We start from the raw sequence: 16,522 nt of genomic DNA, 5'->3' as shown, positions 1-16,522 counted from the left end.
TGCCCACCGGTAGGATTTCCAATAATTTAGAAAAATCACAATAATCTTTCTTCCAAAAAAAAAAAAACATAAAAAGAATTTGAGTTGTTGGCTTGTTGCCGTGGGAAATCATGGACAAAGCCATAAGGAAGCTATTTCCAATTTCTCTAATTTCTATGTGGGTGGAGACTTAAACGTTTTATATATTGATTCTGATTATGAGAGTAATCAAGTCTCTTGTTAAAGCGGAGAAATCTAATTTCTTTCTCTTTGAAATCTTAATTAAAATTCTTCAAAATTTGTTCAAGGTGGTACCTAAATTGATTTATTTGGAGTTCGAAAAGCTTAACGTTCTCCAGATCTTGAAATTGACGGATAAATTTTCGTTTTATTTATACTAGTTTTAACCCGTGCAAAATTGCACGGATTTGCTATTTTAAATTGTTATAAACCATATTGAACAAGGTACATGTTTGTAAGCATGTAAAATTTGTATAAGTGTCACGTCGAATGTCAAAGTGAAAAGGTTGGCCCGTCAAATACTTTGCGTAAAATTTATGTAATTAATTTTGATGAGATTTGATTAAAGTAATCCATTTTAATTATATTAGCCGAGTCCGGTTAGCTAAAGCATACCGAAAATATTTACTTGGTCCACATAAAAACGATACTCCGATAGTCCCAAAATGCACAATCCAATTTCGTTATTTTGCTTGGCCAACATAAAAACGTCCAAAATAACCTAAGACATTCCTAAGAGCATGTACTATAGAGAGGAGGTTCTTATCCTCTTATTTTTGTTTTCCCCTCTATTTTTTTGACACCTCAATTACTTTTTATCCATCTCATTTTTCAACATTTACATCCTCTTCCTCTATTCTTCTCCTATATTTTTCTACAATAGAGAGGAAGTCTCATTCTTCCTCTTAAATTAACCATTACACATAAACCTTCAATATTAAGAAAAAATATAAGAAATTAGATATAATTGATTGGTTGAAGGGCACAAGGGCCAATGTACTCCTTCCTCTAAAACTAGAGGAAGTCCTCTTCATCCTCTTGCTAAGAGGATACTCCATACTTGTTCCACAATAGAGAGGACCTCCTCTTAGATGAGAGAGAAGGCTAAGAGGAGGGTAAATCCTCTCTATTGTTGTACATGCTCTAAAGGCTCTATATTACTCCAAAATCTCCACAAAATCATTTTGTTACACTTCTTACTCTATTTACAGCAACCCTAAAAAAACAACTCTTCTTCCTCTCAATGGTGCCTCTCTTGCTCTCTCACATTTTAATATTACTATTTGCAGCGTCACTATCCCAATCCTATCTCTCTAATATCTTCATAGCTAATTGGCTTCTTCGTCTCCTATATTGTGTGTATTTTTTTGCATGAACCTAAAATCATTCTCCAACATCCTTTCACAAAGAAGTGAGTCTTTATTTATTTATTTTGCCATTTTTCGAATTCAGTAATTGTTTTTGTAGAAATTTGTCCTTTTTTTTTTTTACAATTTTAGATTTTAATTAATGTGCCTTATTCCAAACATTATTATTTTTCTATCTAAAACGTTGTAATTTATTCTTAGTAATATAAATGTGGTTTTTTGAATTTGTCTATTTTTATGGATTAAAGATTTAAACAATAAAAGTATAAAATTTAACAAAACTTTGTAATCGCCGTAATAATGTTGCATTTAAATTTTTGTACCATATCTTCCATTATTTTTATTGACAGTAAAGGGTATTTAATGAACACTGAATTAATGGATGGAATGATTGTGTTTTTTCATACCGTCAAAAAAAGTTGTTAAATTTTTATAAGTTGTAATTTTTTATTTTTTTGATACCCTTGATGGAAAAAATTAGTGTATTGAACATTTAAATGGAATAAATTCTATTGTGAATTTTTATACGGAGTTGAATAATTAAATACGTTAATGACGGATATCTGAATAATTAAATACGTTGCACATTCATGGGTCCCACCATAACCTGGATTTTCGAAAAAAAATGCATTAATGACGTGGTGCGCTGTACAATGAGTATTGTCTTCTGAATTTATATAGATAAGATTATATTGTGAATTTTTATACGGAGTTGAATAATTAAATACGTTAATGACGGATATCTGAATAATTAAATACGTTGCACATTTATGGGTCCCACCATAATCTGGATTTTAAAAAAAAAAATGCATTAATGACGTGGCGCGTTGTACAATGAGTATTGTCTTCTGAATTTATATAGATAAGATTTGACATGTTCGATTAGGGTTCCTACAAATTAACTCATACTTTCGACAAGTTCGAAAAAATCAACGTTCTTGTTCGAATTTTTTTTCTAGCGAGTCTTATACTCGTTTATCTTACAAACCAACCTTGCGGAGATGAAGAGAATTAATGAAGATTGAAGAAGATGAAGATTGCAGATTTCAATTTTTTTTTTATGTTCCTTTTTTTTTGTATTTCTCCAATCGTAAAGTTCATACTGTGTACTGCCTTTACGATTGCGGGAGGGTATTAGGATATTAGGCCTATTAGGGCCGGCTATCGTCTAGGGTTTATGCTACTAGGTATATTATATATACACCCATCTATTCAGTTAGAATTACATCATTCAATAATACAATTCCTTTTATAATATTCTATGCTATTCTCCCTCCTATATAACCTTAACATATTCCACCCGTTATATCGAATAACTTGGTCCACTTGCAATTGAGATAGAAAGTCCATGTATTAAAGGGGTATATCCAAAGCATTATGAATATTAAGGCACATGTTGCCTAAACGTCGTCAACAAATTATTAAATATCGTCGACAAATAAAGTTAATGGAGTACAAATTCAAATACTCCGGATATGATACAGAAGGTGGCCTGGAATGCCAGTTTATGGACTATACAACTGGATGTACAATAGCATTGTACATCCAAGGTTATTTTAGTCTTCCTCAACTACTTTTATATATTAAATCCTAAAACCAAGAATACGTAATTCAATTCAACTCCTCTTCTCTCTCTAAATGCTTCTATATTTTGATCTACATCTTCCTCCATTATGTAGTTAACTAATCTTCTCCTTTTAAATTATTTTAACAACTATTATATCTCCCATTTTTCAATCAGAATCAATATGAATTAAATTGATTTTTACCATCACGGTAAGAGAAGCTTCAACGGCAGATCAAACATCAAAAGGTATCATCATCAATGGAAAAAAATAATTTGAAGGAGCATGAAATAATCAATAGAGTTTTTATCGGGATTTAGATAATATAAATAATGGAATCTCATCTTACAAATCTGTTTGAATTAGGTCGTGTTTTTTTTAAACTATATTTCCTATAAATTTAAGCTCGAATTATTTTCATAATAACTCATATTCTTTTCTTAATAACTCGTATTCTTTTCATACATTACAATTTAGTTCAAGCTCGTGTTCTTTTTATAATAGCTCACATTCTTCTCATAATAGCTCGTATTCTTATTAACTCATTTTAAAAAAAAAAAAAAATAGCTCGTATTCTTCATGTGCGTACAATTTATGAGTTCATAGACATTTAGTTATGAAATACGATAACATCTGAAACATTATTTGGTCGTGTTTTTTTGAAAGCACATTACATAAAATTTAACTCGAATTCTTTTTATAATAACTCATACTCTTTTTTTAATAACTCGTATCATTTCCATACATTACAATTTAGTTCAAGCTCGTGTTCTTTTCAAAGTAGCTCGTATTCTTCTCATAATAGCTCGTATTCTTTTTAACTTGAATTTTTAAGCTCATGTTTTTTTTGTATATAATAATAACTCGTATTATTCATGTGTGTACTATTTACGAGTTTATAGACATTGAAATATTATATAAGATCAAATTTGGGGGAAAGGGAAACTTTTGCTAAAGAGAGAACTACAGTACAAAGTTTTACGTTGTTGAAGTAAAATTTTTAATTTTTTTTAATGGGCTATAGATTGTTAATCATATATTATATGGGCCTGATGTACAATGCTTCTATACAACAGAATGTATAATCCTATTTGTGCTGGAATGCAGACAATTTGTATTATAGACAAATTTCTACGATACCACATGCGATATAATTCCAAAAGTAGAAGATTACAATCAGGTAAAAACTCTATCTTACGAAAATTCTAAATATTGTCAAACTCCGGTGCATAACTGGTAGCGGGGTAGAGGTCGTCGTACCCGATCAAACAATTTAACTCAACTAGTAAGGGTAGTCGAGGTCGAACCACAAGGAGATCAAGTTTGAGTACTAGTTTTGTCTTAGATTACAAGCTAGCTACGCGGATCATGAGATTGGTAGATATTAAACTAATTAACTAAATTAAACTAACTAAGACTACTAAACTAAATAAACAAGTAATGAAATAAAGATTTAAGCAATAAGGAAAGCCTAGGGTCCGATTTATCCACTAACATGCTCATCTACCATCATAAATCCCGTTAATTAATCGTTAGGGTAATAGTCAAGGGGAAAACGCCTCTAATTCGCCTATTAACTCCCTCCCGGGCTCATAATAGGACACTAGTAGTATCGACTCAACTCCCTCCCGGGCTCATGACTCGATTTCCCCAACTCAAATATTGGTCAAGGTCATTAAGACTACGATAGATTCCCGGTCATCCCACTCCCTCTCCCAAGGGTCGATTTCAAACCGAAAATTAAAGGCACCCTCCTCAAGTTCTCCCTCCCGGGTTCAACTCGAGTTGGCAACTAGTTTAAGTGAGGTGAGCCGACTCCCAACCTAGCCAACTCCCGTTGACGGTCAAGGGTCAAAAGTCAACAACAATCCCAAATAAAACATTACAAGTCAAATCCTTTAATAAACCCAAACTAATTACCCAACAACTAATCAAAATTGGAATTTAGTCATGTAAACAACACATGTTTGGGACTAATCGAACCCTAGTGAGAAAATTACTCACTAATCATTACTAAACTAACACTAAACACATTTATAATTATTCTAAACATAAAATTAAACAAAGTAAAGTGATAAAGATTGAAACTTTAACTAATCTAATGACTAAACATAAATAAATTAACACTAAACATGGTAAGAGCAATAAAGACTAAAACTTTAGTAAACTAAACTAAACTAGACCAAATTAAACAAATAATAACAACACTAAACATAACAAGAGAGTAAAGATTAAAACTTTAATTAAATTAAACATTAGATCTATGAAATCAATAAATGATAAAACAAGAACAAATAATGAAAGAGGGAAGAAATTTATACCAACAATGGAAAGGAAAGTGCATAAATGAGGTAGAATTATTCTTACAAAACCCAAAAGATCAAATTTTAGCACTAATTAATCTATTCCTATACTAATTTAAGACAGTATTTTTGGAGAGAAATAAGACTACAACCCTAAAACTAAATCTGAAAATGGGGCTCTTCTGTCTTTCTTTCGTGCTCTCTGCCTAGGGATGTCAATGGGTGGGATATGGATGGGGTGGAGCCATATCCATATCCATATCCATTTAATTTATGGTCATCCATATCACACCCTCATCCATTTAATATTTTTTCATCCATCCATATCCATATCCACCGGGTGAAGCGGGTGGAGCGGGTACCCGTTGGATATTTTCACAGCGTATAAAATTTAAAGATAATATATCGTAAAAAAATTGTGGCGATAAAATTAAAAGGCGTACATAATTCAAGTAACAATATGTGTTAGCAAATAACAACCTAGTATATATCCAACAACAAAGTGTCTTTGCAAAGCAAGTGACCATACAAATACGCCACGCCAACTACAAAGAAACCACCAACGCATTATATTATTGATTAAACTAACAAAAGTAAGTTACTTTGATTAGTGAAAATAACAATATCCACATAAATACAAGTTTTACTTTTCCTAAATAACAATATGATATTAAAATTAAGTAAAATTTCTGATTAAAAAATATACTTTTGAAGGGAAATCATTAATGACCTAAGTAATTATTAACTTAATAAAAAATTAATTATAAATATTAATTTCGGATATCCACAGGGTGGTTAAGCGGGTGAGAAACGATAATCCATATCCCACCCTAAATTCACCCATATCCATATCCTACCCTAAATTCAAAAAAAATTCGTCATCCATATCCCACCCATTTAATTTCGGGTGGATGGATATCCACAGGGTAAGGGTGGGACTGCCATCCCTATCTCTGCCCCGAACCAAAACAAATGACGGCTCCTGCTTATCCCTCACGTGCCCAGCACACGAACCAAAAATCAAGAGACCCCTCTTCTACTCTAATAATTCTCCCTCTTTTTGTTCTTCTCGGTGGACCAAAAAAAATGGCCAACAAAGGCACTATAACACTTTGTATAAGAGAGAGCCCAGTTGACCTTGGAAACAAGAATTCGGCCCAATTGCTTGAGTTCTTTATTTGCTTAATTTCTTCGGTTTCCGTTACGTTTGCACCTACAAATACAAAAAGTACGAGAGGAGTACCAAATCTTGACAAATAACATAATTTGACACTTATTGACATAAAACCAAAAAATATTCTATTTTATTCTAAAATAAGTAAATAAAGCTACCTCGGGTTATTAAGTCGATCGACTAAGAGATAAAATGTGGCCCAAAAATACGTAAAATGGAGTGTTATCAATAACCAGTATAAATATTCCTCTTTGCACCCTTGTTCAAGGGATAGAAAAATTGACAAAAAAAATAAAATTATACAACCTCTCATAAAATACTACCTTCCTAGAATAGCATTCCACCTACATATATTCATCTTATTTTGAGCATCAAGATGCCCTAAAGTCAATTCAAGTAAACTAATCGTCGATTCATTCGCCGTATCTAGGTAGGCCTGCGGGTGTCATATTTACTTCTTATTTTATTATTTTCATTATAATAACGTAGTTTCATCATTTGTATAATTGTATATAAATTAACTTGGCTAATCCACCCATGTAAACAATTTGTATAATTCACATTGTTAAATTTCGTAAAATATATAATATTACAAATAAATAGTAGAGGTCGTTTGTTTGATGAGCGATTTGGGTGCCTAACAACTTTCATGACCGTACTTTTACCCCTGAATCTGCAATCTTTGGTTTAGGCCGGAGTGACGGATCAGTCCCCATTCCAGAGATCAAAAAGGCTTTTCCGCTACTGTTTTCAAAACCTTATTTTTTACATATACCCTATTTTTTTATAAGGATTTTTCTATCAAGTGCCTAATAGGCACATGTTAAGGAGTCATTTAAGAAAATAATTACTTCATTAATCCTCTAAGTGTGGTAATTATAACTTCATAATTCAAAATCTCATGAGATATTGTTGTAATTCTTTCCTTAAATGTCTCCTTAACATGTACCCATTGGGCACATGATAGAAAAACCCTTTTTATAAACCCTACTGACGGCTCCTACCTATTATTTATTTAAAAAATGAGATTTTTGCGGGATCTCACACATACCCAACCAAGCCGAGCCCAATAAACCGCTCATGCTTGTCAACATTCACTCCATCGTCAAATTTGATGGCTCGAACTACCAACAATGGCGGCTACAATTAGAGTTGTCTGTGCTTGGTTACACTCTATCCTCCTTCATCGATGGTAATGCCGCTCTACGGCTCGACCCTCCAAATTTCTTGCAGAAAAAGACAAATCACATGTTCCCAACCCGATGTACAATACTTGGTTTCGGCAGGATAAACTACTCATTGGTGTTGTGGCTAGCCCGCTAGCCTCGTCCATCAGCCCCATTCTAAACCGATTAACAACCACCAAAGAGGCGTGTGATGTTCTTGATTCATCCTATACCCTCTCATCTCATGGTCACATTAAAAAACTCTGGGGAAAATGGTGACTGAAAATGGATTAGCAAACGTGTGGAGTATCCTTCAATTAATTTACTACCAACAACACTGCGATATCTTCATCACTAAAGCATGTACAAAGTATATCTTATCAAAAATCAACAACTAAAAGAAAAATTAAAGCGAGGTGAATAGTTATCAAAACCTAATTTAAACAATAGATAAGAAATAGAAAAAGCTAAACGATTTATGCAACGATCGGATCATCGTACCACTTCGTTATCAAATCCAATGTAGTACTGGAATCAATCAAAATCTAAATAGTCAAAAGCAATCAAAACCTAAATAATCATCAAGCAATCAAACGAAAAGTAGTAATAATAAACGATAAGATCGAAGACATACCACGCCAGAATGCCGATGAACATAATGAATTTGCCAATTTGAACCATGCAATACCATCTCCAACAGAATACTTCAATCAATCAAAGTCAAAACCTATCATGTGATTCAATACTTACATTTGATACCCACAACAATACTTGAATCAATCAAGTATTAAACATCAAAATAGCTATTGCGATTTCAACTTACCTAGTCAATGTAAAAATTGAATTCGAGCAACGGAAAATTGAGAAACACAAAATAGGCAGAAGGAATGGGGAATGGGGAATGTGGAAAGGGGGAATGAGCAATGGAGAGTGAAAGAGGGAAAATGAGTGGATGAAACGGCAAACAGCACAAACAAATGGAGAAAAGAGAAAGAGGAAAGAGGAAAGTTAGAAGCACTGTTCAGCACATGCATGGCATGGGAACTACTGCTCTACTGTTCCTATTTTCCCAAGTTCATACATTTAGAAGGCTTTTAGATACGGCACAAGTTTCAAGGAAAATAAATAAATAATTCAAAAACTGATACAGTAAATAGGCCAGTACCGAATTTTCAGAAAGTTTAAACCACATGTTCAACTAATAATGACTAGGTCAAATGGTAAATGGTGGGGCCAAATAGTAGTATATTACTATGCCAGGGTACTGTTTGGTGGAAATTCACTGACACAAGTTACTCCATTTACCACTTCCCATGTGTTGAAAGCCCAAATCTCTTTACTTCGCATTATTTATATTTGGGCCAACAGTAGGAATAATCTAACACTTGCTGCATTTTATTTAGACAATCGGTTTGTAGTTTCTTACCCATGGCAAAGCTCTATTTGAATGCACAGAACTGGTCCTGGCCCAAATAGCGACTCATCCTGCCTTGACCCGGATTTCTCCTCACTTGACCTTGATTCCTCCTCGAGCTCCTCCTTTCGCGCTTCCATTAGGCCAACCGACTCCCCCTCCAACCAAGCTCCATAATATCTCACTATGCCTGGGTGGCATAGTTGAGACATCGGGTCACCTCCCTATTCGAATAATACGCAAATATTAGATTAGACGTCCAACTTATGTATTTTCTAAATATAATACTAACGTTTAATTTAATATAAAGCATGTAAAACTTTAAAAATGTGAATATACCTAATTGCATCCTTGAAACTTGACGATTGCTCCTTGTTAGTTCTCACACTAGCTCCGTCACTAGACTCATCACTACCTTCAATCACTTCAACGACCTTCTCCAATTTCACTTTTTTTTATCGCGTAAGCTACTTGATTGTCCAACTTATTTGTTACAACGACAACACACCCAAACCCACCAACTCCTAAAAGAACACCCTCCTCAAACTCGCTAAGAAAGCGAGAGTAAGACGCGGTCTCTTTGGTAAGCACGGGCTTCCAAATCACCTTGTTCGTCATCGGACATAAAATGTCCCTTAAACCTGAGAGAAAAAAAAATTGAAAATGTTATCGAAAAATATCTTTTATTAACAATGTCAATTAAAAATACGGATTAATCTAACAACTGGAAATATGAACTTAACGAATAAATAAATTTTTATTTAACTATTATATTCCGATACACCCTATCACAAATGCTATTGATGACCATTTAAACAAATTTCACAACATTCTTAATTTCTTATGTGATACTCGTGTTAGGTTAATTAGGAGGTTAATTTAGGAATTGATAAGGAGTTAAAACGAGTATTTTTCAAAAGAAAATAATGGCATGTTATATTAACGCGGTCATCTAATAAGCTATTTATACGACAACAATGAAATACAAATTCTTGTATATCCAAGATTTTTGAAATTAAATCTTTTTTAGAAACCAACTTTTTATTAAATGAGTTAAATACGTGTTTTAATAGGTTTGTATTAAACTTTTGTGTACATACCTTACAAATAACAATTGACAAACACAAAATGCATAAAAAAATACGTGATAAAAGTAAATTAAATGAAAGCTAAACAAATACTCTGAATATACAATTTGAATATCTATAAAACTGTATTAAAAGGGTAACCTTAAAAGGTCAAGTAGATAAAGCCACGTAGGCCAAGAAAAAATCATGCGTGCATTACCAATGCCACATTGGCTTAGAAAAATGCCACGCACACTCTTCCAATTGCCACGCACACACTCCATCCCTATTGTCACGCATATCAATTTATTTAACCATTATTTCCTTTATTTAATGAAATGACCTTTTAACTTTCCTTTCATCATTACTATATATACTCAGTAGTTATGTACCATATTTTTTATTTTCCTTTCATTCATAAAATTGAGAGAATTAGTAATAGAATTTTTCATATATATAACTATTATATTCACCCTAATTTTCAATTTTATTCAAAAAAATCTATAAAATCTTATTAAAAGACTAATCTAAAAAATGTGACATGACAAGTTTAATTGTGACGTGGCAACTTTTAATGTCACATGACAAAAAAAAAAAAAAAGTGACATCAATTACCAATTTAAGAAAATTAAAAAATATAAGTTAAAAAAATTAAGGTATAAACACAAAAAAGAAAGAAAAAAATATGGTAAACTATTGATCTCCTCTCATAATTTTTGTTATTTATTTACCTTATTTATTTAACCAATATTTCCTTTATTTAATGAAATGGCCTTTTTAACTTTCCTTTCATCATCACTATATATACTCAATAGTTATGTACCATATTTTTATTTTCCTTTCATTCATAAAATTTGAGAGAATTAGTAATAGAATTTTTACTATTATATTCACCTTAATTTTTAATTTTATTCAAAAAATAGCACCTAAAGTAAACACAGAAAAGTAAATTAATTATTTTATTTTTTATTGTTCATATATTTTGTATTAATTTGTTATTATTATTTTTGTTTGTATTAATATTGCATGGGAATGAATTTTCAACTTTATTCAAAATTAAGGTATAAATTAAACAGAAAAAGGAAAGAAAAAAATATTGTAAACTATTGATCTCCTCTCATAAATTTGTTATTTATTTACATTATTTATTTAACCATTATTTCCTTTATTTAATGAAATGACCTTTTAACTTTCCTTTCATCATTACTATTTATACTCAGTAGTTATGTACCATATTTTTTATTTTTCTTTCATTCATAAAATTTGAGAGAATTAGTAATAGAATTTTCCATATATATAACTATTATATTCACCATAATTTTCAATTTTATTCAAAAAAATAGCACCTAAAGTATACATAGAAAAGTAAATTAATTGTTTCGTTTTTATTATTCTTGTGTTTTGTATTAATTTGTTATTATTTTTCGTGTTTGTATTAATATTGCAGGAGAATGAATTTCCAACTTTATTCAAAAAATTGGTTGGTAAGGTATAGCTAAAAAACTAAATTAATTATTTCGCTTTTTGTTTTTATATATTTTGAATTAATAAGAATATTATTAGTTATTTTTTTGTGTTTATATTAATATTGCAGGAGAATGAATTTTCAAATTTATTCAAAAAATTGGTAGGCAAAGTATACATAGAGAACTAATTTAATTGTTTCACTTTATATTTTTTTTATATTTTGAATTAATTAGAATTTTATTAGTTTTTTTTGTGTTTGTATTAATATTATAGGAGGATGACATATTCACGTATCAATAACAATGCGCGAGATTTGAAATAATGGCTATGGATCTTCTTTATAGATTTTTACTTTGTTTCAATGACTTTCACTTTTGTCGTTTTTTTTTTTTTTTTTTCTATAATGTTGTATTTGAAATATCGAATGATAGCAGAAATCTTTAATAAGTTGTTGACATGTTGTTACATTATTGTCCTTCACCCTTTCCTACACTTTAGTCTCCTTTGTAACACTTATGTTCTATTTTTATTTTATCAAACAGGTTACAAATCAAACTGCTAGCCAAACTGTTAAAATACGATGCACATATGTCAATTTGATCTTATCATAGTGTTATAATATGCATAATAAATGCTATGTATAATTAGTTAGAAACCGATTCTTATTCTCCAATTCATTGTTCCAATTTCAATGCTTCCAGGCCTTTAAATCATTTTTTTTTCCATCAAATATACTATTCTGTAACTCACAATATTTTTTGGATAAATAATTTTTTTGAATGATATGTTTATATTTTATTTTCTCATGAATTAGGAAAGGCTAATATTTCGTATGAAGTATAATAGTATTGTTTTGATTATAATTCATGTCACATGAATTCGCCATATCATATTAAAAATATGCAACATCACATTTAAATATGTCACGTCACATTAAATTTTAATCTAGGTGGCTTTTTGGATCCTACATGACTTTGTCTAGGTGGCGTTTATTTGTCATTTTAGGGTAACCTTTTAATTATATTTTATAGATTAAACAAATGATTGAGAGAGAGGGACTACTCCATATAAGTTATTTACAAATTAAACACTTAAACACAATCAATTATTAACGATCCCGTGATTTTCACGGGCTCCAAAACTAGTTTTATTTTCTAATAAGGTGAGAAACTTTATTCTAGAATCATGTCAAAATATGATAGAATCCTTGCCATCAACGTTTAGCCAGCCGCAACTTTCTTAACCATATTTAGGCCCAAATTTTCTAAAACTAATCTCAACTTAGGTCCATATTGCTGAAATTCATAGAGGATTAAGATAAGAACCATACGCATGTCCACAGATTTCTCTACTTCTTCGGATTTCTCTACTTATTCACTATCATCGTCTGTTTCAACAATAACTTGAGATTTTAAATCTCCAAACCTAATTAAAAGACACAAACATACATCAAAATATAATTACTTGACATTATTCATCTTATAATCACATAAAATTGAACTAAAATTTTCGATTTCCGATTGATTCTTACAATTTCTCAAGATCTTCATTATCGTCTCTTTCAACAACTTCAGATTTCCTTCCTAGCTCTCCGAACCTAATTAAAAGAAAATCACATACAACAAAAATAAAATTGCGCAACATTATTCAACATATAATCACAAAAATTTATCGTAAAAATATTTCATTATCGATAGATTCTTACCCATGCTCTTTCTCCTCAAGCTTAGTTTTGTAATCGAGCTTCATTTCTTCTTCGGACCTGCATTAGAAGCAAAACAAACGCTCAAAACAACTTAAATTAGGCGTTAACAAATGACACAAATCAACGTTAAACTATAGAATATCAAAATCTCAAACAAGTCAGCTCAACACTCTTAATTTGCTTGCTCAATTGAAAAAAACACAACAATTTAGTAAAGTGCGCTTAAAATGATAACAAAAGATGTATCACATAAAATTGACGTAAACATTTCAAATTTCGATAGATTCTTACGATTTCATCTCTTCATCTTCACTATCGTCTCTTTCCGCAACTTCAGATTCATGCAACTCTCCAAATCTATTTACAAAACTCACACATACGACAAAAAAATAATTAATCGACATTATTCATGTTATAATCACATAAAATCGACGTAAACATTTCAAATTTCGAGATTCTTACAGTTTCATCGCATCTTCACCATCGTCTCTTTCCGCAACTTTAGATTCATGCTTAAACTCTCCAAATCTATTTAAAAAACTCACACATACAACGAAAATATAATTAATCAACATTATTCATGTTATAATCACATAAAATCGACATAAACATTTCAAATTTCGAGATTCTTACGATTTCATCGCATCTTCACCATCGTCTCTTTCCGCAGTATTAAAAGGGTAACCTTAAAAGGTCACGTAGACAAAGCCACGTAGGCCAAGAAAAAACCATGCATGCATTACCAATGCCACATTGGCTTAGAAAAAAAGCCACGCACACTCTTCCAATTGCCACGCACACACTCCATATTGCCACGCATATCAATTTATTTAACCATTATTTTCTTTATTTAATAAAATGACCTTTTAACTTTCCTTTCATCATTACTATATATACTCAGTAGTTATGTACCATATTTTTTATTTTCCTTTCATTCATAAAATTGAGAGAATTAGTAATAGAATTTTTCATATATATAACTATTATATTCACCCTAATTTTCAATTTTATTCAAAAAAATCTTATTAAAAGACTAATCTAAAAAATGTGACATGACAAGTTTAATTGTGATGTGACAACTTTTAATGTGACATGACAAAAAAAAGTGACATCAATTACCAATTTAAGAAAATTAAAAAATATAAGTTGAAAAAATTAAGGTATAAACACAAAAGAGAATGAAAAAAATATGGTAAACTATTGATCTCCTCTCATAATTTTTGTTATTTATTTACCTTATTTATTTAACCATTATTTTTTTTATTTAATGAAATGGCCTTTTAACTTTCATTTCACCATCACTATATATGCTCAATAGTTATGTACCATATTTTTATTTTCCTTTCATTCATAAAATTTGAGAGAATTAGTAATAGAATTTTTACTATTATATTCACCTTAATTTTCAATTTTATTCAAAAAATAGCACCTAACGTAAACATAGAAAAGTAAATTAATTGTTTCGTTTTTTATTGTTCTTATGTTTTGAATTAATTTGTTACTTCCTCCATTTTTCTAAGTTTGCCCCATTTCATTAAAATATGCCTTAATAAGATCGCTCATGCCATCGCTAAAGAGGCTCGGGCATAAGATCTTATTCCTGACTGTCAAAAAAAAAAAAAAATTAAAATATACCTCACATTTCATTATTTTATGGGGCAAACTTAGGAAAATGGAGGGAGTATTTTTTTTGTTTGTATTAATATTACATGGGAATGAATTTTCAACTTTATTCAAAATTAAGGTATAAATTAAACACAAAAAAGAAATAAATATATATTGTAGACTATATATTGATCTCCTCTCATAAATTTGTTATTTATTTACATTATTTATTTAACCATTATTTCCTTTATTTAATGAAATGACCTTTTAAATTTTCTTTCATCATTACGATATATACTCAGTAGTTATGTACCATATTTTTTATTTTTCTTCCATTCATAAAATTTGAGAGAATTAGTAATAGAATTTTCCATATATATAACTATTATATTCACCATAATTTTCAATTTTATTCAAAAAAATAGCACCTAAAGTATAAATAGAAAAGAAAATTAATTGTTTCGTGTTTATTATTCTTATGTTTTGTATTAATTTGTTATTATTTTTTGTGTCTGTATTAATATTGCAGGAGAATGAATTTCCAACTTTATTCAAAAAATTGGTAGGTAAGGTATAGCTAAAGAACTAAATTAATTATTTTGCTTTTTGTTTTTATTATATTTTGAATTAATAAGAATATTAGTATACACTGGATATGTTGAGAGAGTTCAAGGTTGATAGACTCAGATCCTTGAAAGTGCCCTTGGATAGTCACTGCAAATTGGAACCAACCAAGGGTACAAGCCTAATTAATGCTGAGGTATATCGAAGATTGATTGGAAAATTGATTTATTTGATAATAACTAGGCCTGATATAGCATTCTCAGTGCAACTATTGAGTCAGTTCATGCAAAGTCCTACCTCTAATCATTTACAGGCTGCTAAAAGAGTGTTGAGGTATCTCAAGAATGCACCAGGTCAGGGAATTCTTTTAGTTAATGACTCTACCGCAAAGCTTACGACCTACTGTGACTCAGATTGGGCCTCATGTCCTTACTCTAGGAGATCAACTACAGGGTATTGTGTGTTGCTTGGACATTCACCAGTCTCTTGGAAATCCAAGAAACAAACTGTTGTAGGCCCGATCCTCAGCAGAAGCTGAGTACAGAGCCATGGCTCTCACTACCTGTGAAGTCACTTGGTTGATATCTCTTCTGAGGGATCTAGGCCTGCACAAATTAGGTGCTGCTACTCTAAATTGTGACAACCAAGCAACCATATCTATATTAGCAAACCCTGTATTGCATGAAAGAACAAAACATATAGAGATCGACTGTCATTTCATTAGAGATAAGGTAGCCAGTGGTGTTGTGCAGTCAACATATGTATCATCAAGAAACCAAGTGGCAGATATTTTCACAAAGCAATTACCTGTGCAGCAACATGCTAAGCTTCTAACCAAGATGGGAGTGATGTCAAAACCACACTCTCATCTTGAGGGGGAGTGTAAAAGGATTGTCCAAAAACAAATGACTACCCAATATAGTGAAATATCTCAGAAGGAATGTCAGCTGGCATATATGCATATGACAGCTAATGACAAGCTGATGCAGAAAGAAAACAAAAGAGTTGTTGAGAGTGTGCAACTGGAAGGTTCCTTTAGGACACCTCATCTAGGGCAAATATAGAATGACCCTTACTATATATATGCAATGGAGTGGAAATCAATGTACACAGAAAAATATAAAT

General features: G+C 31.0%; 1 protein-coding gene across 1 annotated transcript; it reads left to right on the top strand.

Moving 5' to 3' along the window:
* The first annotated feature begins 15,488 nt into the window (after window positions 1-15,488).
* On the top strand, window positions 15,489-15,935 carry LOC141621044 (putative mitochondrial protein AtMg00240). The gene has a single exon (XM_074437764.1). It carries the CDS (start codon window positions 15,489-15,491, stop codon window positions 15,933-15,935), a length of 447 nt encoding a protein of 148 aa, XP_074293865.1.
* Window positions 15,936-16,522: the final 587 nt, after the last annotated feature.

Source organism: Silene latifolia, chromosome X (assembly GCF_048544455.1).
Source record: "Silene latifolia isolate original U9 population chromosome X, ASM4854445v1, whole genome shotgun sequence".
Lineage (NCBI taxonomy): Eukaryota > Viridiplantae > Streptophyta > Magnoliopsida > Caryophyllales > Caryophyllaceae > Silene > Silene latifolia.
Note: the sequence above shows the minus strand (reverse complement) of the source record. Positions and strands in the feature narration are given on the sequence as shown.